The 19392-nt window shown below is 37.1% G+C and overlaps 3 protein-coding genes across 3 annotated transcripts; 2 read left to right on the top strand and 1 right to left on the bottom strand.

The window, feature by feature from the left end:
• Positions 1 to 33: 33 nt before the first annotated feature.
• LOC18030980 (phytochrome E) lies at positions 34 to 4157 on the bottom strand. The gene is made up of 4 exons (XM_006414082.2): positions 1836 to 4157; positions 928 to 1735; positions 554 to 847; positions 34 to 390 (listed from the first exon to the last, which is right to left on the bottom strand). The coding sequence occupies exons 1-4, from the start codon at positions 3859 to 3861 to the stop codon at positions 147 to 149; spliced, it is 3372 nt and encodes a 1123-aa protein (XP_006414145.2). The 5' UTR covers positions 3862 to 4157; the 3' UTR covers positions 34 to 146.
• A 6294-nt stretch (positions 4158 to 10451) lies between these two features.
• Positions 10452 to 14598, top strand: LOC18030979 (protein kinase 4). Its single transcript, XM_024149934.1, has 10 exons — positions 10452 to 10861; positions 11276 to 11319; positions 11418 to 11532; positions 11624 to 11741; positions 11837 to 12342; positions 12445 to 12782; positions 12858 to 12968; positions 13061 to 13216; positions 13299 to 13724; positions 14121 to 14598. The coding sequence occupies exons 1-10, from the start codon at positions 10675 to 10677 to the stop codon at positions 14442 to 14444; spliced, it is 2325 nt and encodes a 774-aa protein (XP_024005702.1). The 5' UTR covers positions 10452 to 10674; the 3' UTR covers positions 14445 to 14598.
• A 1653-nt stretch (positions 14599 to 16251) lies between these two features.
• LOC18030977 (two-pore potassium channel 3) lies at positions 16252 to 18615 on the top strand. Its single transcript, XM_006414079.2, has 2 exons — positions 16252 to 17640; positions 18130 to 18615. The coding sequence occupies exons 1-2, from the start codon at positions 16466 to 16468 to the stop codon at positions 18299 to 18301; spliced, it is 1347 nt and encodes a 448-aa protein (XP_006414142.1). The 5' UTR covers positions 16252 to 16465; the 3' UTR covers positions 18302 to 18615.
• The last annotated feature ends 777 nt before the right edge of the window (positions 18616 to 19392 follow it).

Here is a 19392-nt window from a genome sequence, read left to right as displayed (position 1 = left end):
TTTTATTGGTCGGGTGAATCATGTATATAGGGATGGTTAAGATATGTTTTATTGATAATAAAATAATGAGAATTTCGTGTGACTGACATATTTGATTACATTTATAACGTAAAAGAACGCTTATATTCTTTGTAACTGCAAAATTTCTACTTTATGCTTGAACCAGCCTCTTTTCCTCTAGTCTCAACACCTAACCTTGTCTTCACTTGAAGATCCACTTGAAAGAAACTATGTTTGTCTTCTCGAATATAACTCACACTACCATTCATCTGCTCCAGCAGTTTCCGCGAAAGCTTTAGCCCTAACCCATCAGGCGTGACCCATCCATCTCGAGTCTCAAACATATCACCTAGCATCTCTGAAGGAAGTCCTTTCCCAGGATGTATTATCCTATCACACAAATTAACATCGAACATTGTTAAAATCATTCAATAACTATATTGTTTAGCTGGAAACACTCATACTCAGCATAAAAAGTTGCATTTTTCTGGAAAACATAGAATCTGTCAAAAAAAGTAGGTTGAATTTGTCAGTTGTTTCTTTGGATCTATACCTGAATTGTAGATGGATATAGTGATCAGTGTCGCTTGCAAGCTTATGGCCTGGTGAGATGTTGATTCCTATCCAACTATCTGGAAACGGGGCATGATTCACAATGTTGCGCAGAAGATCAGCAAGAATGAGCTGAAGCTTTATTCTGTCACCATATAGAGGCAGAGTTCTGATCTCCTCGGCGACTTCAACCTTGAGTTGGGAGTTCCTCTCTTTCAACATAATCATCACTTGGCTAATAATTGTGTCCAAGATGCTCTCGAGTCGAAACTCCTCTATTTCCAACTGCCACTTGCTGATATCATGAAAAGAAAGACATCTGATTTTTAAATACAAAATATAAAGAGATGAAGATTCAAAACTGTTACGCTTTACCTTTCCTTGATGCTATTTAAGTCTGTGCCATCGATTATTTTCGTGATCTGCTTCTCGCAAGCATCACTAGTCTCCAGAAACTGCCTTTGGCTCTCTGAAGTCTCTGAGGATTCAAGAAGCTTATGTGCAAATCGGATACCGTTAAGAGGATTCATGATTTCTTGTCTTATGTAAGTTAACTCGTTGAGGCTTTGAACGCTTTCCTTCATCTCTGGACAATTCAAACCCGAATCTTTATCAATAATCTGCAAGAAGAAGAAACATCTGATCACTTTGCCTTCAGTGTTTGTACTTTTGTTCGCGGTTATGGATGCCTCTATGTACTTTTCTTCCTTATTAAAAAACCCAATCAGTGAACTCTCTGGAACATTATCACCAGCAATGCCTTGGTACAGAGAGATCAAGAATTTTGTGAGTGAATCTTGGCATTTCACTTTACAAAAGACTCCAAAAACTTCACCGGGTAGCAGTTTTCCTATCACCTCGTGTTTTGACCACCCGGTAAGCTTTTCCATGGCTGCGTTCCACTCTGAACAACAAGCATTCTCATCAGAGGCAAATATCGGTGGAATCAACGGATTTAAGCTTTGAACAATGGTCTTGTAGTCTCCTTGCAGTCTGATGAATCTATCTGTTATTGCTTTTTCGCTAGTGATGTCTTGGCCAACAAAGCAGACACCGACAATTTTTTCTGTATAATCCCGGCTGGTGCAGGAGTTAACGAGAACACACACATCAGAAGAAGAATCTAAATGATCGTTGTGACCAAACTTTCTTAGTTTAAGCATTACGTTTTTCTCCTCCTCACCTGAATAACACAACAAAACCGATGTTTTTGTTAGTTCATCAACACTCATTCAAAGAGCATAACATGAAACTTGTATCAAGGAAATCATCTTTCTTATAACCTAGTAAGGCTTTGCACAAGAGATTTTCAAGAGTTGCGCGTGATTCCTCTAGAACAATCTCATCAGCAAGTGACTTCCCCATGGCTTCACTAGCTAGTAATCCCGTCATTTCAGCGGTTTTATTGTTCCAACCATTGATACATCCAAAAGAATCAACCCCAAAAATAGGTGCAGTTGCGGTTTCAATCACTCTAACCATTTCACACACAAAAGAAGTAAGCTCATTTGCATCTCTTATCACACCATTACCAGACAATACAGGCCTAGAGCTGGTAAATGACTCTCTCATTATAACCCTCAGGGAATGAATGGCCTCAATCTCGGAGATTTCCCACGGCAAGCTCCTGCTCTTTGCAACTTCAAGAAACGCTTTGAATGATGACCTTGGATGCATTCTCCCATCATCATCTCTATCCCTTGGATGATGTTTAGCTCCTCCCCATTTGATTGCACTTGCAGTGTTGGACCTGAACCAAAGTAAGTAATCTTTTGAAGAAATCCCCGCAGCAGCCACACCGCAAACTGCATCTCCAAGTGAGATGGCACTAGGGTATCCCGCATTGACCAAACTATCAGTGGTTAAACCCGTCGAATCATCACCATGATTCTCCACCAGCCAATTCACCAAGTCTTTAACTTGTGACTCATTAGGAGTAACACCAACCAACCAACACTTCCCCTTGTAATATAAAGCCGCTCCATCGCACTTCACAAGGTCCATAATACCCGGAGATTGTGTCACAATAGCGGAAACAGTATCGCGGAGAAGCATATCGCATAATAAGGTATGTGTCTGCATAGCCTTCTTCTCTTCTAACTGTGACGCTAACTGAAGCTCCATTTGAAGCTGAAGTCCAAATGCTTGCATCAGAAACTCACAAGCATACCGTAATGGGAATGGAATGTATCTAGGAGAACAATGATGACCCACGACTAATCCCCAGAGCTTAGTTGAACTTTTGTTCTTTACCACAATTGCGAGTGCAAGAGAAGCAATAGAGCCCATATTCGCCATGTACTGCGTGTGGCAGCTATGAGGAGATCTCAAAGTGGAATTGACTAAACAAAGTGGTCTCTTTAGTTCATCACTTTGAATAACCTTAACAGGAGTTGCATTGCAATCACAAATCATCCGGACACGGTTCTGTTTGAACAAGAACCGAGCGGCTAGAGGAATATCTGTTGCAGGGTAATGTAAACCCAAATAAGGTTCCAAATCTGATCTTCTGATCTCAGAAATAACTTCACCATGATCATCTTCATGAAACTGATAGACCATAATACGGTCATAACCGGTAAGTCTCTGAACATCTTCCACAACAGTATCACACAAAGCACCAATATCTCCTCCGGGAAGCGACTGCAGCCTAGAAATAGCCCTAACCGCAAGTTTCTGAGACTGAACTGCACCGGCAAGAGTCAAAGCCGGGTCTCCAGATTTAGCAGGCTCCAAATCAATCACAATCCCTGCATCGATCCTGTGAAGTATAGCATAAAAAGGCTTCTGGGTCGTCTTAGAATTAACCAAAACCGGATTCAACAACGAAATCTCAGTAAAGGAAACAGCTTTAGCCAAAGAAGCTCCTGAAGTAGGCGTAAAAAGCGTCCTCGCATCGATTCCAATCAAACCCTTAACCTTAAACTCACTCGAATGAGAGCTCGAAGCAAGAGACAGACCAAGAAACTCAATACAATTCTCACTAACACCAAGTATCCTAAAACTAGGCTCTTGGACAGCAATCAAACAACCAAATGGCTGAACAAGGCCGCCTCTTTGGATATTAGATAGATAAGCAGTTATGTGCTCATCAGAAATGTTGTTAGGCGGCGAAATCACAGATTTGGAGTAGTTAAAAGACTTGCCCGAGTAAATGGAGTGGTTGAAATCCGCGAAAAGACCAGCATCAACAGAGTATTGAGCAGTGTTGGAATTTTGAAGTCTTGAATCGCCGCCATTTTGAGGTTTTGAATCGCCGCTGAGAGGTTTGAAGTTGCTTGCAGCTGATGAAGTGCTCTCGAATCCCATAATTGGAAAAATAGAGAGTGAGGAGGGAGTTTTATTCGATCGGAGAAAAAAATTAAAAAGATTGATATTTTGATTTTTGGGATTCGTGTTTTTTATTTGCAACTCTTTCTTTTAAGCTTTGTCTTTTCTAGCTTCAGTGCTTTTTGAGTTATTTTCTAACTCTGTTGAATTAAAAAAAAATTCAATTATTTGTTGAATCCATCAAAACCAACAGGATAACCGACCTTTTATACGTAATAAAAGTTTTGACGACCCAATCAGGCTCAACTAGAATGAATCGCCCACAAATTATTCTCTCTGCCCTTTACTTGGCTGTGTTGTAAGTAATGTTAAGAGATGAAGACTCTTACTTATAGTGCAGCTTCCCCTTCTATATTATTTCATTTTGTCGATGTGGGACAAATTTAAGGACAGATTTTTAAAATAAAATTTTCAAAATAAATAAATATTATTATAAATAAATAAATAAATACTTAACAAATGAATAACTGATATCTAGTCTCAAAATTTTCTATTATCTAAATCTATTTCAAAATAACTGAATATTTAATTTCATTATCCGGATTCGGATCCAAACTATACAAATATTCAATTTTTACGGATCGAATAGGAACTATCGGATTAGAGACCGGATACCAAATAATAATTCCAGAGCTAGTGACAACCGATAAAATTTCTTTTCTTATTATTATTATTTCTTTTGAGCTCTCTTTTTACAAGTTTCATGGAATCTCTTTTTTTTTGTTCTGTGGAATTAGAAAAGAAAAAAATGAGTTTGATTCAGTATTTTAATTGATCGTGAACTGTGATGTATTATATTTTTGTTGTATGATTCGAACAAGTATATTTTAGACCAAGTATAAGTTATAATCTCAATTTCTTAGAAGACCTTAAGCACTCACTCATTCACAAGAGATCTCTCTCTCTCTGTCCCTCACAATATCTCACGATCTACATATTCAACAAGCTAATCTCGCTGGATACAAAGAAGCTTCTTCGGTTAATGAGACCTTTCATAGTATTGTATTGCTTCATGTCTCGATGCTTTTTGTAAAGTTTAATGGGCTTTAGGCGCATTTTACGTGTACTAGGTATTTCCAGTGGCGGAACCAGAAACTTTTTTTATTGGGGGCATAAATAAATAAATGAAGGCATATATAATTTTATAAATGGGGGCATCAATAGTTGGTTTTAGTAAATCACACCAAATTTTAAAATTTACTGGGGGCATATGACCCCAACTCATTCAATGTGGCTCTGCCACTGGGTATTTCCCTGGACTACGCCCGGGTTTTTCCCACTAGGTATTTCCCCGGTCTACGCCCGGGTTTTTTTATAATACTAATTGTCTTTTAAAGTTTTTTTATAATACTAATTGTGAAATTTATTTTGTATATTTAGTATTTAGAATAGGATTTTAGCAATTCCGTGGCATTTTTTAATTGGTTTATAACTGATGATGTGTAAAAAACTTAAAACAAACCGATTTAAATTAATATGGTTTAATGTTTAATTTCATAGTCAATCATAAAACAAACCGATTTAATATGGTTTAATGTTTAATTTCGTAGTCAACCAAACCGGTTTTGAAATTATATAAAAACAAAAATTTTAAAAAAAAAATTTAAAAAAAAAAATCTAAAAAAAAATCTATCTCTTAGTGTTTACTTTTTCTTATGTTTCCAAAATTTAGAAAAATTCTAACAAAAATGTAAAAACAAAAAACAAAAATGGAATCTATCTAAAAAGCTATCGTTTTTGAAATTATATAAAACCGAAATTTAGAATTTTTTTTCTAAAAAACGTTTTAGAGCGAGTTTTACAGCTTTTCGCTTACGTATCAGGTTCAGAATGAATTGAAGCTATAAACAGGCCGTTTAGCCCTAATTTAAAATAACATGTCATTTTTTATTGATTCTTATCCGATGATGTGTAAAAAAAAACTTAAAACAAACCGGTCTAAATGTGGTTTAACATTTAATTTCATAGTCAATCAACAACAACGTTTATTTAAGAAACATATAATTTACATCTCTTAGTGTGTACTATATCTTATTTTAAAAAAAAAATCTAACAAAAATGTTTAAGATGTTGTTATAGAATGTTATTTCAAAACTAAAAACTATTTAAAAAGTTATAGAATGTTGTTTCAAAACCAAAAAAAAAACTGAAATTAAAAAAGAAAAAAAAATTGAAAAAAAGTTAAACAAAAAATATATATATCTAATAATAGAATGACAGTATTTGTGATGTTTAAAACACATAAAACAGTGATCAAAATCAATAAGTTCATACAATACTTCAAAAAATTATGTCTAAAATACATAGAACAGTGATAAAAAATCCCAAAACTATTTAAATTAAATTATTTGGATACTAATATATTTTTATTTACCCTCTTCTATTCTATACTGTTTTCAAGATCATGTTTTCCAACATTAAAATGCAAGAAAATCTAACAAACAAATATACTCAAGAATAAAAAACAAATGAATTCAAACTACTATTACATCTCAAACAATCAAATGGAAATTATATCAGTCCGTGCAAGGCGCCGAAAAGTTAACTAGTAATCAAGTAAATTAATGATTATTGCAATAATTCTACACACGCAAATTCTCATTTTTTTGCCCCGCTGACATTTCCACAGCATACGTTAAAAAATACTCCGTTTCGAATGTTAAAACGGCTTAAGTGATCAATATTATAGATGATATTGAAGAGAGGAAAAGCCGATTAAACCATATTAAGCCGAACAAACTTAAACCCCTCAAGGCTTGGACCAATATACTCTTCTAATTCTTGCTCTTGTATTTGATCTCCGAAAGATTGTTTAGGACTCCTCTGAAGTTACACTTCCGTTCCTGGAATTCTTTTTAACATGTTTTCTTTCTTTTTTTAATCTTAATCACTTCGTGCAGAATCCAAGAAAACCTTAATTATAGTCTGTTTATGATAAACAATGAGCAGAAATAATGTAAATAAGGGAGATCTGAGAAAGAGAATTACATCCTTGTTAGCATTTTTGCTTCCTCACAATTTTCAACGTCATTACAAAGCTCTTGCATTTGAGAAACAAAGGTCTGCTCCACTGCTTTAGGAATGGTACTTGCGTGCTTACTAATGGCCTCAACAATGAGATCTAAGTAAGTTAAATAATGGTTCACATTTGCATTTTTATATATGGTTGATAACACCGGATTTTGACCATTTTTATGGATCACTTTAATATCTTTTACAGGTGTTTTTACTCCATTTCCAAAGGTTTTCAAAGGATTTCTATGTTTTCGGATTTTAAAAGACTTTTCAGGTAATTTGGGATAAAGAAGCACAAATTGGAACAAAAGACTCTTTTGGATAAATACAGACCGTCAGAACTCTCATGGAGAGACGAAGACCTTCTCACCGTCTGATCACCTCAAAATTGGACAACTTATAGAAGAATCAACCAGCTTTCAAATGCACTTGGATTGGAGACATTCCAACGGTTGGATCTCAAGATATTCCATTAGCCCCGGAGCCACTCGAAGACGGCCAGCAAGTCACGCGACCGCGGCCAACAGCCCATTTCCCGCGGTCAGAAGCCTCCCGACTGCGGCCAACCACCTATTTCCCCCGGTCACGTCACTCTCGACCGCGGCCGTCAAACTCCGAACTAAAGCTCATATTTCTGAAGCCCAAAGTCATTCTCAGCCTCAATTCCGGAACCCTAGAGACCATGGAGTATTGAAGACTATAAATACTTGTGTTATTGACGAGCAAGAATGAAACAGGCGATTTTTCCGTAGGAGTGGAAACCTACCTGCGGCGAGATCGTGAGTATTGACGAGTCTTGTGCAGCTCTTGCGTTCTCTCCCTTCCAGGGCCAGAGTGGAAACCTACTGGTCAGGGTTGCGAGAAACAATTGGTTATGATCACGACAGTGATGTAGTCATATAGCCGTACTCTAGCTCTAGAATCCTATATATCGATATCCGTCAATCCCAATCTACCTACCCTAGTGTTAAAACCGATTATGATCCCTTAGAGTTCCCAAAAGCTCAGCGTTAGCCATAGTTTACAAACCAATCGATTTTTACTTGTTTATTTAGATCTGCATTTCAATTGCCTTAGTTCGATATTTTACTTGCTTTACTTGCTTTCCATTCGATTTTTCTACTTGCTTTCTAGGATATATTTACTTGCTTTCTTTAAGTTTTAGTTTAATTCGTGATAAACAACCCACCTTTAAAACCAATCTAGTCTAGACATAAAGTTAAAAACCGTAGAAGAATACCAGACACACAAATCTCTGTGGATTCGATCCCTAACTACTACAACTGATTAGCTGTGCGCTTGCGGCTTTCATTTGTTTTTGTTAAGGGTAAAACTTGTTCCCTCATGCAGTTGACACGACATCAATGGTCAGTGGCATAGACATAAATAAATATAAATTACATCTATTCTTGAATTATATCAATATGACGATTAATATGGCCCAGCGAAAGTAGTAATATAATACACCAGTGAACCAAGAATCAAATACATACCAGCATAAATAATTTGGGTACCAACATCACCTGTACTTTTTTTTTTAACATGTAACTGAAATAAAAATTTCAAAAAGAAGAAGACGTATTCTCATCAGCCCTTCATATATATGAACTATCTAGAGTATATATTGCAATGCAGAAATTATATCTGGAAACTAATGGCATAAAATATGTTTCCATCATCTGAAGCATCATAACGGCTTTGTAATTCACCCTGCAAATTTAGTTACATACTTAGGCATGAAGTAGAGAAAGTAGTCATAGTTGCTGCAGTCACTTTCAAGTTGAGGCTGGCATATTCTGGTATAGAATATAAGATTACTCTATGAAAGAGCTACTTCAAAACCTGTAAAGGCGTAGACATTTTAGAACTGATTGCTTGCATTTTCTATTGGTTTCAGACTTGCAGTGCTCAGTAAACATATGCAAAAACATATGCAAAAAGACAAATCCTTACATTTCCAATGGGACATATGGTTATGCTTTAAAAGTATTCCCAAGAAGACTTGCACTGTTGATAAGAACACCATGTGAACCTGACAGCAACAGTTACGTAGAGCTTGACACTTCACATTCATAACCCAATCAACAGACAACAGAAAATCAATATAAAGTTGTATGGATTTAATGTATTCTCGATAAATCTAAACCGTTTAAAACATACTTAGTCAATTTAAGTCATGGGAGTGAAAAAGAATCAGCGTTAGAATTTTTACACCGTTTGAAAGCAAAATGAATACCTTTTAGAAGGAGTAGCCTCAAAACAAAGACCTCTTAAATATAGATTCAACCTTATTGAAGAACATGTGTCTTTGGATTTGAGCGAGAGCAATTGAGATTGGACACGCCATTGCTGTGCTAGGAAATGAGGTGGAGCAAAGTTATAAATTGTATCTTAGGACCCATCAGAGACTATATAAAGAGACTGTTTTAAATGCAGTGTTCGTCAATGAGGAGTAACTCGAGCCCAATGAGTAAGCTACCTTTCATAGGGTTCCTTGCTTCCCAGAGGTGGATGAGTCTAAAAGCCAGTTCTTCCTTGCTTAGTCCGGATTCGACTTCAGTGAAGAGTAGCTGTCAGTGGACTGGTGTAAGGGCCTTTGAAGCAGAGGCTGCCATAGCTGTGATAGTGTATATATGTTGTGTGCGCCCAATTTTTGTATTGTGTCTCTGCTATGATCGAAGACTATATAAAGGGGATGGAGTTGTGGTGACATTTCCGATTTTATTAGAATGGGCTGATGTTGCAGATTCCACATCGTGGATATTTACAGCAGGAGAACGTGGCTTTGTGGGTAGGAAGACGAGCCGTTCATGGAGATGTTGAATTTCAATTGGGAGGAAGGAGAATCGTTACTGGTTTTTTTTATTTCTGTAATTTTCGGTCACAGATGTGTAGACAACAAAGAAGCGTAGCAGACTGATTTAGGTTTTGTGTTTGGGTTGGGTTGTTGAACTATAATGGGTTTCATTATTGGGCTGCCCTCTATTCTTCTTTCGTTGGTGTTTTTTGTTTGGGAGGGGTTGTTGAACTATAATGGGTTTGATTATTGGGCTGCGAGGATGTGAGTATGTTTTTATTGGCTGTTTAATGTTTTAAGTGACGTGTAATGAATTGATGTTTTGATTGGTTGATTATTTTCCTGAATATCTTGGAATATGTGGCATAGCTGAGAAGCCAGGAAAATAAATCCTTTTATATAAAATAGATTTTCTAACTAGTCCTGCAACTGCGTCCTTATCCATTATTCTTATTATTCAATTATTAAAAAAAAATCAAAAATCTCTTAGATTCTCTCTCTACGTGTTTATTTCGACGTGTGGACTGATTTTCTCAAACCTTAAATTCAAATCTCAAATTCAAATCTCAATTATTTATATTTTTCTAATCGAATCTCAGACAACAACTGGAAAAAAATATAGAAATAATTGAAATACATTTTAAAAAGTTATTTTAGCTAATAAATCTACCAAAAGAGAAATTTCTTAATTAATAGTATATATCTTCAAATTACCATTTCTCATTACATAGTTTCTAAAAATTTGAATCTTCTCCATTTTCCCAAACCATTAGCCCCAAACCCAGAGAGCAAAAGCATAAAAAGAGGTTTTTTTCTCTCCGATACTTGAGAGAGTGAGATAAAGAGAGACATCGAGAATCCTTTTTATTTGTAGAATCGCAATTGTGGGAGCTCGAGAGAAAGAATCGCGATTCTGAGAAATTTCCGTTTCAGATCTGATTTGTTTTTTTCCCTGGTAATCCAGAGAGAGAAGGGAAAAAATGGGCGGTCTAGGCGGTGGCGGCGACGGCAGCATCAGTAACGTGAACACGGGTGTTTCGGCATCTTCGAGAAAGGTGGTTCAGAGTTTGAAAGAGATCGTGAACTGCTCTGACTTAGAGATCTACGCGATGCTTGTTGAGTGCGATATGGATCCTGACGAAACAGTTAATCGTCTCCTTTCTCAAGGTTTTTTTCATCTTTTTTACTTCAAGCTTCCATAACTTTTTTCTATTTGTTTTTTCTTGGTTTTAGCTTTGAATTTGTTTGTGGAAATAGAGTAAAACCAAAAGAAAGAAAAAAAAACAAAGTTTAAAAGAATTCTTAATTTAAGCTTTTGAAGAATTTGTCTATCATGTTGAGATTTGTGTAAGAAAATGTCAGAACTTTATTTGTTTTTTTATCTTACTTGAAATATTAATACTTTTAGGATTTGGTTGAATTATCATTGTTACCTGTTTCTCGAAAGAACATAAAAATCAGTTTTTGTCCTTTTTTTGCATTCTCCTATGTTTGTTCTATGGTACTTATTATATGATTTTTATATTCTCGGCTTGTTCATTCAGTTTTGTATAATGCTGCTTCGTTTTAAAAATCTTTCAGATACTTTTCACGAGGTGAAGAGCAAACGAGACAAGAAGAAAAATGTTTGTAGTACAAATTTGTTTAATCTAAACACATTTATAGTATCAGAAGATGAGTTCCTTTTTTGTCTTATTCTCACTTACTTTGTCTGTTTGGTCAGACCAAAATTCCAGCAGAATCCTGGACATGTAGCACCCCAAATCGTGGAGCTAGAAGCAGCGGTAATGACAGCTACAACACCGCTCGAGATGGCGGAAACAGATATAACTCGAATGGTAACAAATTGCTAGAGAGAGAGTGTTTATATTTTTCTTCGGATGGTTGTGGTTTGGTAATTTAATAAAAACTGTTTAAAAACTTGTTCAGAGTTGGGAAGTGTTCAAGGAGTACCTGCAAACAGAAGAGAAAACAGAACACGTAATCATTGGGCTGTCTCTTCTTCTTCTTCATCTGGTGTCCTCGGGCACCAACCTCCATCGAACAGGTTTTATTTCTTCACGTGATCGTTTCTTATCTGACTTAGTCAAAAAAATGTCGTTGTTTTGTGGTTTGCTTAGTGTATCTCCTTTGCTTTTGCAGTGATCCTACAGACGTTGAAGTTAAGAAAGCACCAATGGGTTCGAGTGATGCAATTACCTCGTCATCGCTGCCATCTCCTGCATATCAATCCGCTTGGGCCAATGCCAACCCTGGACAGAGAACCATGGCTGATATTGTGAAAATGGGTAGGCCTCTCTACCAGAAGAATGTCACTGCGTCTCGTTCATTAGAGACTCAAGAGAGTGGAATTAAAGCTCCTTTAAAGGATGAATGGCCTTCAATTGAGAAGCAAGATCCATCATCATCTCTTGTGAAGCCATTTGCTGAATCTAATATATCCACCGACCAATTCAGCGAGTCTCAACATTTGAACAAGACTCATTGGGATGACGAAAATCCTATTGCTTCTCCTCCTAATGCGGAGCAGGTTCTTCCGCCTGCTTCAGTATCCAGCAGAAACTTGGTTGATGGTGATTCTAGAGAGTCCTCGGTATATGACGACGAAAGCAACAACATGGAGCGACATGCTTTTGAGGAAAATGGAGGTTAGATTATTCTTTTTAATTCTCTGTGTGAGTCTTGTTTTTTTTTAGCTCTTTTCTTCCTCTTTGTTCATGTTTTCTGAGTTTTGTTTGCTCTATTTTCAGGGGAAGATGTTCCTGCATCTGTTGCTACCGGTTTTCAGCAACTTACTATAGACAATGATGAAGAGCATGAAACATCACCGAAAGATGACAAACCTGCAGTGATAATCCCCAATCACCTGCAAGTCAATACCTCAGAATGCTCGCACCTAATGTTTGGTAGTTTTAGCTCTCGGATAGGATCTGGCCAAACTAGTGGCTTGAATGAAACCTTGGAGGAAACACAAGATGAGTCATCATTCAGACACCCCGACACTAATTATTATGGAGAGGAAGAGGGACAACAACTCATGAATGTTACTACTGAAAAAGAACAAACATCCTATCAAATCGATTCAACGGCCCGGAATTACCATGCCTCCTCTAATTCTGAGACAGAAGCGGCGCAACAAGAACCTCATCAAGAAGATCATCAGTACAAGTTTTCACCTCCTGCAGATTATGGATTTGAAAACATGCAACAATTGAATCCTCCATCTGAAACAAATCCTCAGATGCAGAATCTGGATGCCTTCCCCAACGTAATGGTAAAAAAAAAACGCTATTAAGTTTTTATAGAAATCCATCAAAAGTTCGTTTCAAAGATCTAACCATGTCTCTTTTTTTCCATAATGTTCAGCAGCAAGGATATACAAGTTCATTACCTAACAATCTGCTACCATCAGGTATTCAAGATACAAGAGATCAACCTGATATTCACTACTCGCCTTTCCAAACAAAATACAACACTACCACTCCCTCTTCACTCAGCGGTCCAGCAATATCCATGGCCGAGGTAGTAAACTGCATTGTCTTTAGCATAAACATACTCCTATCTTTCCTCTTAATATCATTGCGTACACAATTTTCTTTTGCAGGCACTAAGAACCGCGAGTATGTCTAGTCAAAACGCAATGCCCGGTGCAGGACAACAAGCAGCAGCACTTGCTCAACACCTTGCCTTAAACCCATATGCTCATCAGCCTGGGATGCCTGTAGGTCATTATGGTAACTTGATAAGCTACCCATTCATGCCACAAAGTTACAACCCTTACATGCCTTTGGCTTTTCAACAAGCGTTTCCCACTGGTAACCATCAGACTCTAGCTGCTATGCATCTGCAGTACAAGAATCAGGCAACCGCTCCTCCTATTCCGCCTCCTTCTGCCTACAGGTTTGGCGGTGGTGCTCCATCGAGTAACAACTTCCCTTTGACTCCCACTACCTCTGCAAACTCCTACGAAGATGTCTTGAGCTCACAGTTTAAGGACAGGAATCACTTGGCGTTATCACTTCAGCAGCAGGTAAACCAATAAATTCTAGTCTTGTTGGTGTCAGCATTATGATGGTTCCATATTGTTTTCTCTGTTTAGTTGGTTGTAGGGTTTTATACCACTTCTGTTTGCAAAAATTCAGGTTCATTCTTAGGCTTGGTTTGGGTTTAGATGTGTGGTTTTGTTTGGTTTATTCCGAGTTTGAACTGAATTTCTTGTTTGGTTTGTTTTGGTTTGAAGAACAATCAAAACAACATGTTTTAGCTAAAAATGTATTTATTGCTGTTTGGTTTTGACTATGTAAGGTTTATTTGGTGCTGATTAACTGTTTAGACAGATTTTGGATTTGAAAATTTGGATTGGTTGTGCAAATCTCTGTTTCACAAATCTTAACTAGTATATCTTCTCTTTTGCTTTGATCCGCAGAATGAGAACTCAGCAGCATGGCATCAAGGACAACAATCTAACTCGCGAGTGGTTCCAGGGAGTGGATATTACAGCTTCCCGGGTCATCAGAGTCAGCAGCCTCCTGGTTTCCGTCAAGCTCAGCAACTGCAGCAGCAGCAGCAGCCGTCCCAACAACAACAACAGCAGCATTTTGGAGGGCATGGCTATGCGAGTCCTTACCATTCACAAGCTGCAATGTCATTAGAGCATCTCCATCACCAACACCAACACCAACAACAACAACAAAACGCTAGAGACGCATCTAAACAGACCCAACAACAGTTATGGCCCAACAACTACTGATCTAAATCAAATCCCTCTCCATGCCTTGCTTTTTCTTTGGCCCCTTACTTGGAAACATCTCTCATTCATGAGCTGCGATGGAACTATTCTGAGGTGTGAAAAATAGAAGTGTGTGTTTGTGGTTCAGGGTAAAAGTCTTATATGAAGTTTTGTGAGAGGTCTTCACTGGCTGGTTTGTTTACTTGCTAACTTTTTTATATTACTAAAAGACTCTGTTTTCTTACCATTTTTACTCTTTGAAAATGAAAAAAAATAAACAAACTCTTGAATTTTATGTTTTGTGTTTTGACATTCTATACTAGACCAAACTTCACGTTAAAGATCCAGACTCTAAACCTGGACAGGATCTAGGCAGACCGGTTGGACAATCTGACCCATGATAACGCTTCTATATTACATGTGTTAATTAAATATTAGCATTATTAAATCTGTAAATCATATTAGGTCACAAAGAAAAAGACCAAAAATTTGGAAACAGAAAAGTGACAAGAAAAAAATTGATAACTAATTCTGAGCTAGACGGCTAATCATGTGTTTAATATTTGGTACTAGTCTTTAGTCTTTACATATATTTAATTAGATAATTAACTGAGAGTTGTACCTTTTTCTGAGAGTTTGTACTTATCTAACGAATCATATAGTTAATTAATAGATGTACTTATCTAATCCACGTCATGTGAGATTTTGATAAAACGACACATCTTGCCGTTTTATCGTTTCTTAGCTCCATGGATCGAGATCGAGCCATCTTTATATTAAATAAGAAAGAGATGCCGTGCTGTTTTTTTTTTAACGTCTATATTAATTTATATAAAACTTAAGTAGTCAGAGTATAATACATCAGATAAATTATATGGAACATAGAAATGAGATACATAAGTCGAATTATTTGGAATAGAAGATTTTTCTAATGTATCTGCAGCTTGATTGTTTTCTCGGTGTGTCCATATGAACTCTGTGCTTTGCAATTTCTTCTTCCATTCCCATATTTCTCTGATCCAGTTGTGGAAGCCGAAATTTAGGGTTGTCTTGTTAACTAAGTTAACTAAATTCTTGTAATCTCTTTTAAAAATTACTTTTCGATATCCCATAGACCAACAATACTGAATTGCCATGATGAGAGCTTGCGCTTCTCTTTCCAAAGGAAAATGTGCCTTGGTTGCTTTTTGCCTGTCCTGCCCCTATAAACTTTCCTTCTTCATCTCTTATGATCATCCTGCCTTAGCACAGTTAGTGTCTTTGACATAGGAGCCATCATAATTGCATTTAAGCCAACCCGGTTGAGGTTTTCTCCAACAATGATATCGTCGATGATTGACCCTTAATTTTTATTTCTTCGGTCGAGTCGTCGAGGAGGAGTGTTTAATAATAATATTCAAACTTTACAACTTGACCCTTCCATTTTAAAATTAAACTTTCTCACCCAACAAAGAGAGAAAATTTTAAAATCGTATACGGCTATTTTATCAATTGCATGATGATCATATTTAATCACAACTATAAAAGGGGGTTAAACTCAATTTAGGCTTAATAAAGGGCATTTTCTCCAAATAGTTAAAAGAAAACCAAATCAAATATAAGTAATCATGTGTATTTTGTCATCTAAAATTTTCAAACTCATCTTAATTTGTTCCTGATTACGGAAGAAGATTCCCTTTAGTTTGCAATTAAATAGGCTTAACTAGTAGCATCAATGTTTCTCTCTCTTTGTGCTAACAGGATCATAACATATTTAGTGTGATGAATATAAAAACCTTTGATTTCGTCTCGTAAATGTAATAGCCACAAGAAACTGAGAAAGCGCCATTTCTGCTTCTACTTCGGTCTTTGTGATAAAGTTTCTTCCTTTTTCCACTCTTTACGTCCCACCACTTACCTCTCTTAGCTTCAAGCCATCGAATCGCCGACTATAAACAGAACAGGAAACGATTTTCCGATAAATTCGTTATCTGAAATCGGTTTTCCGATAAACAGAACAGAAAACCACCACCGGTTTACTGTTTTCCGGCGAAAAAACCCAGATGGCAAACGACGAAAGTGGCGGTAACAACAGCAACATAGACCCATTACTCCAATACATGATTAGCCCTAGGATGAGAAAACCGACTCCGATTCTATTCCCCTTACCGGAAGATGGCGAAGTCGCGATTCCGATGCCGATGACACCGTCGGAGTTCAAAGACCGTTTAATCTTCGGACCCTTTTCTCGCTCGCCGCGAGATTCGTCTCAGTATTTCGATTCTCTCTCACAGACACTTTCCCCCTCGTCTTCCTCCGCCGCCGCCGCAGCCGCCGCCGATACCTTCTCCGATTCCTCAACCCTAGATCCTCTCCTCCTTCCACAACCGGAGCCACCGTACCCCGATCGACACTCCAATCACGGCCACGCACTCCACCGATCCAAAACCGCACCAGCAATGGCCGTAATCAATGATCTTCACCACCCGATTCGTGGACAAAAGGATCTCGAGACGTCACGCTCCGTCGTAAGACAAGCTTTTGCTCTCCTCGTTGTGTATCTCTCTTTAGGTGTGCTTATCTATTGGCTGAATCGTGACAATTACGTAGTCAATCAAACCCATCCCGTTGTTGATGGTTTATACTTTTGTATCGTTACAATGTGCACGATTGGTTATGGAGACATCACTCCCAACAGTGCGGTTACGAAGCTGTTCTCGATTATGTTCGTGCTTGTTGGGTTTGGTTTCATCGATATCTTGCTTAGTGGGATGGTCTCTTATGTTCTTGACCTTCAAGAGAGCTATATGTTGGACTCTGCTAAGCGGAGAGACGAGCCAGATAAGAGGAGGTCGTATATAATCGATGTTAAGAAAGGAAGAATGAGGATTAGATTGAAAGTGGCTTTGGCATTGGGTGTTGTGGTTTTGTGCATTGCTCTTGGTGTTGGGATAATGCATTTTATTGAGGAGATTGACTGGTTGGATTCGTTTTATCTCTCGGTTATGTCTGTTACTACTGTTGGCTATGGAGATCGGGCTTTTAAGACGTTGCCAGGGAGGCTTTTCGCTGCGATATGGCTTCTTGTGTCTACATTAGCCGTGGCTCGTGCTTTCTTGTATTTGGCTGAGGCAAGAGTGGATAAGAGGAATAGAGAAAGGGCAAAGAAAGTGCTTCGTGAGACCATGTCTGTCTCTCAGTTTTTCGCTGCAGATATTGATAATAATGGCTGTGTGAGGTATTTGACTCGTTTTCCTTATCCACTTTATATGATATGACTCACTCCTTAAGCTTTTTATGGAATCTTAAATCGATTTTCATAAATAATCGTGTGATCACCGGATGTAAAGTATACATTTTTCTACACTAAAATCTTTGTCCTTGATGTTAGTCCTTCCATTTTCTTTCGTGTTAAAGATCTTTGAAAACAGAACCATTCCTAGCTCATTAGTTATCAGATTCTTGAAGGTGATAGATTCCTGAAGTTATTGCATCTTCTGCACTTCTTTTCTCGAATCTTTTTGTGCAGAAACATAGTTTGTGTTCTTAGGCTAAGTTGAAGATCTGTGAAGTGAGATGCCATTATGATGTGTTTAGCTTTATCTAAAGTTTGAATGACTGTAAAAGGGAAGGCTTATGTGCATTTTTTGGATTCAGGACATGTATGTATATGCTTTGCTTGCTTGCTCTAATCTGAGATATCTTGTGTGTTTTTGTGTGTTTGCAGTAAAGCAGAGTATGTGATTTACAAACTGAAGGAGATGGAGAAAATAACCGATAAGGACATCATTCCAATCTCTAAACAGTTTGACAAACTCGACCGATGCAGCAACGGAAAGATTACTCTTGTAGATCTCTTGGATAGTAGCAATGGCGATGGATCCTCTGCAGCTTTTTAATTTAGCATATAGCTTACAGTTGCAACTTGCAAATCACAAACTGACCAACGATGCTGATGATGATCCTCGGAGTCCAGCCTCGGGTTTACTTCAACCGGGTTTGGACCCATCTTAGTTATGTCTTTGGTCTTGTCTTGCATATTTAGTTAAGCAGGATTCAGTGATTCACACATCACCAAATATGTTACCCTCTCCTTTTCACCAAAGATGATGAGGAGAAGTTCTGGGTTTTTCATAACCGGTTTGATTTTGTACCAAATGGTTATGTCATCGGTTTACTTTGGTATGATAATGAGATTTGTTTCTCATCTAAATCAGAGATTCAGAGATATATCATATATTTAATGACCCCTGTAATTTTTGCAGATATGATAAGTTAATTAGGATCAAGAGTTATATGATTCAATGTATATAAATTTGGATGCTTAATGGTCTTATCGAACTTTTCTTGGTTCGGTATGGGATATGACGCATAACTGTTAACTTTTTTTCAAAAATGATATTCCTGAAAAATTCGAATGAGTATTCTTCTTCAACAGCTTTAAAAAGAAGTCTGTGAGTGTCAAATTATCTGCTTGATCAAATTAGTTATATTCCTAATAGAACAGAAATTTAACTCGTGTGGTAGCCAAAATGTAGTTAATCATGTAGAGACCTGAAGATACATTTAAACTAATGGAAATTGTTTTCCCTGTTCTTGATAATTCCATTCAAACATGATTATCTTATTCGAAAGTTTAATTATCAGCTCTAGAAACTCAAATTTCAAAAAGATATGTGTGAAAGAACAGAAAATACAAGAGATTCCTTTTCATTCATCACACACACACAACCAAATTTTAATAATACTGCCACACACCTAACAACAAACCTGCTCCCAATTATTCTTTCTAAAAGGTTAAAGTCAACAATTTCAATCTATTTTCCTTTTTATTTTCTTACTCATATACTAGTAATAAATAATAATAGTATTTTTACTAAAATAGTAGTATTTGTAATATCTTTATGAGTTAGGCACATATCCCCAAAATAGGTAAGACATTTCAACTGCAGACAGATACAGTTATACATACGTGTCAGCGTGTATATAT

The sequence above is a fragment of the Eutrema salsugineum genome, unplaced genomic scaffold, assembly GCF_000478725.1.
Source record: "Eutrema salsugineum unplaced genomic scaffold, Eutsalg1_0 scaffold_1, whole genome shotgun sequence".
In the NCBI taxonomy this organism is placed as follows: domain Eukaryota; kingdom Viridiplantae; phylum Streptophyta; class Magnoliopsida; order Brassicales; family Brassicaceae; genus Eutrema; species Eutrema salsugineum.
The sequence above is the reverse complement of the archived record's forward strand: the minus strand, read 5'-3'. Positions and strand labels throughout refer to the sequence as shown.

Excerpts from the sequence above, each read along its gene's own strand:
- LOC18030980 (XM_006414082.2), bottom strand. The coding sequence starts at position 3,861 with ATGGGATTCGAGAGCACTTCATCAGCTGCAAGCAACTTCAAACCTCTC. Across the intron at positions 848-927 it reads TTAAATAGCATCAAGGAAAG|CAAGTGGCAGTTGGAAATAG; the intron begins GTAAAGCGTAAC and ends TCATGATATCAG. Across the intron at positions 391-553 it reads TATATCCATCTACAATTCAG|GATAATACATCCTGGGAAAG; the intron begins GTATAGATCCAA and ends TTTGTGTGATAG.
- LOC18030979 (XM_024149934.1), top strand. The coding sequence starts at position 10,675 with ATGGGCGGTCTAGGCGGTGGCGGCGACGGCAGCATCAGTAACGTGAAC. Across the intron at positions 12,343-12,444 it reads TGCTTTTGAGGAAAATGGAG|GGGAAGATGTTCCTGCATCT; the intron begins GTTAGATTATTC and ends CTCTATTTTCAG. Across the intron at positions 13,725-14,120 it reads CGTTATCACTTCAGCAGCAG|AATGAGAACTCAGCAGCATG; the intron begins GTAAACCAATAA and ends TTTGATCCGCAG.
- LOC18030977 (XM_006414079.2), top strand. The coding sequence starts at position 16,466 with ATGGCAAACGACGAAAGTGGCGGTAACAACAGCAACATAGACCCATTA. Across the intron at positions 17,641-18,129 it reads GATAATAATGGCTGTGTGAG|TAAAGCAGAGTATGTGATTT; the intron begins GTATTTGACTCG and ends GTGTGTTTGCAG.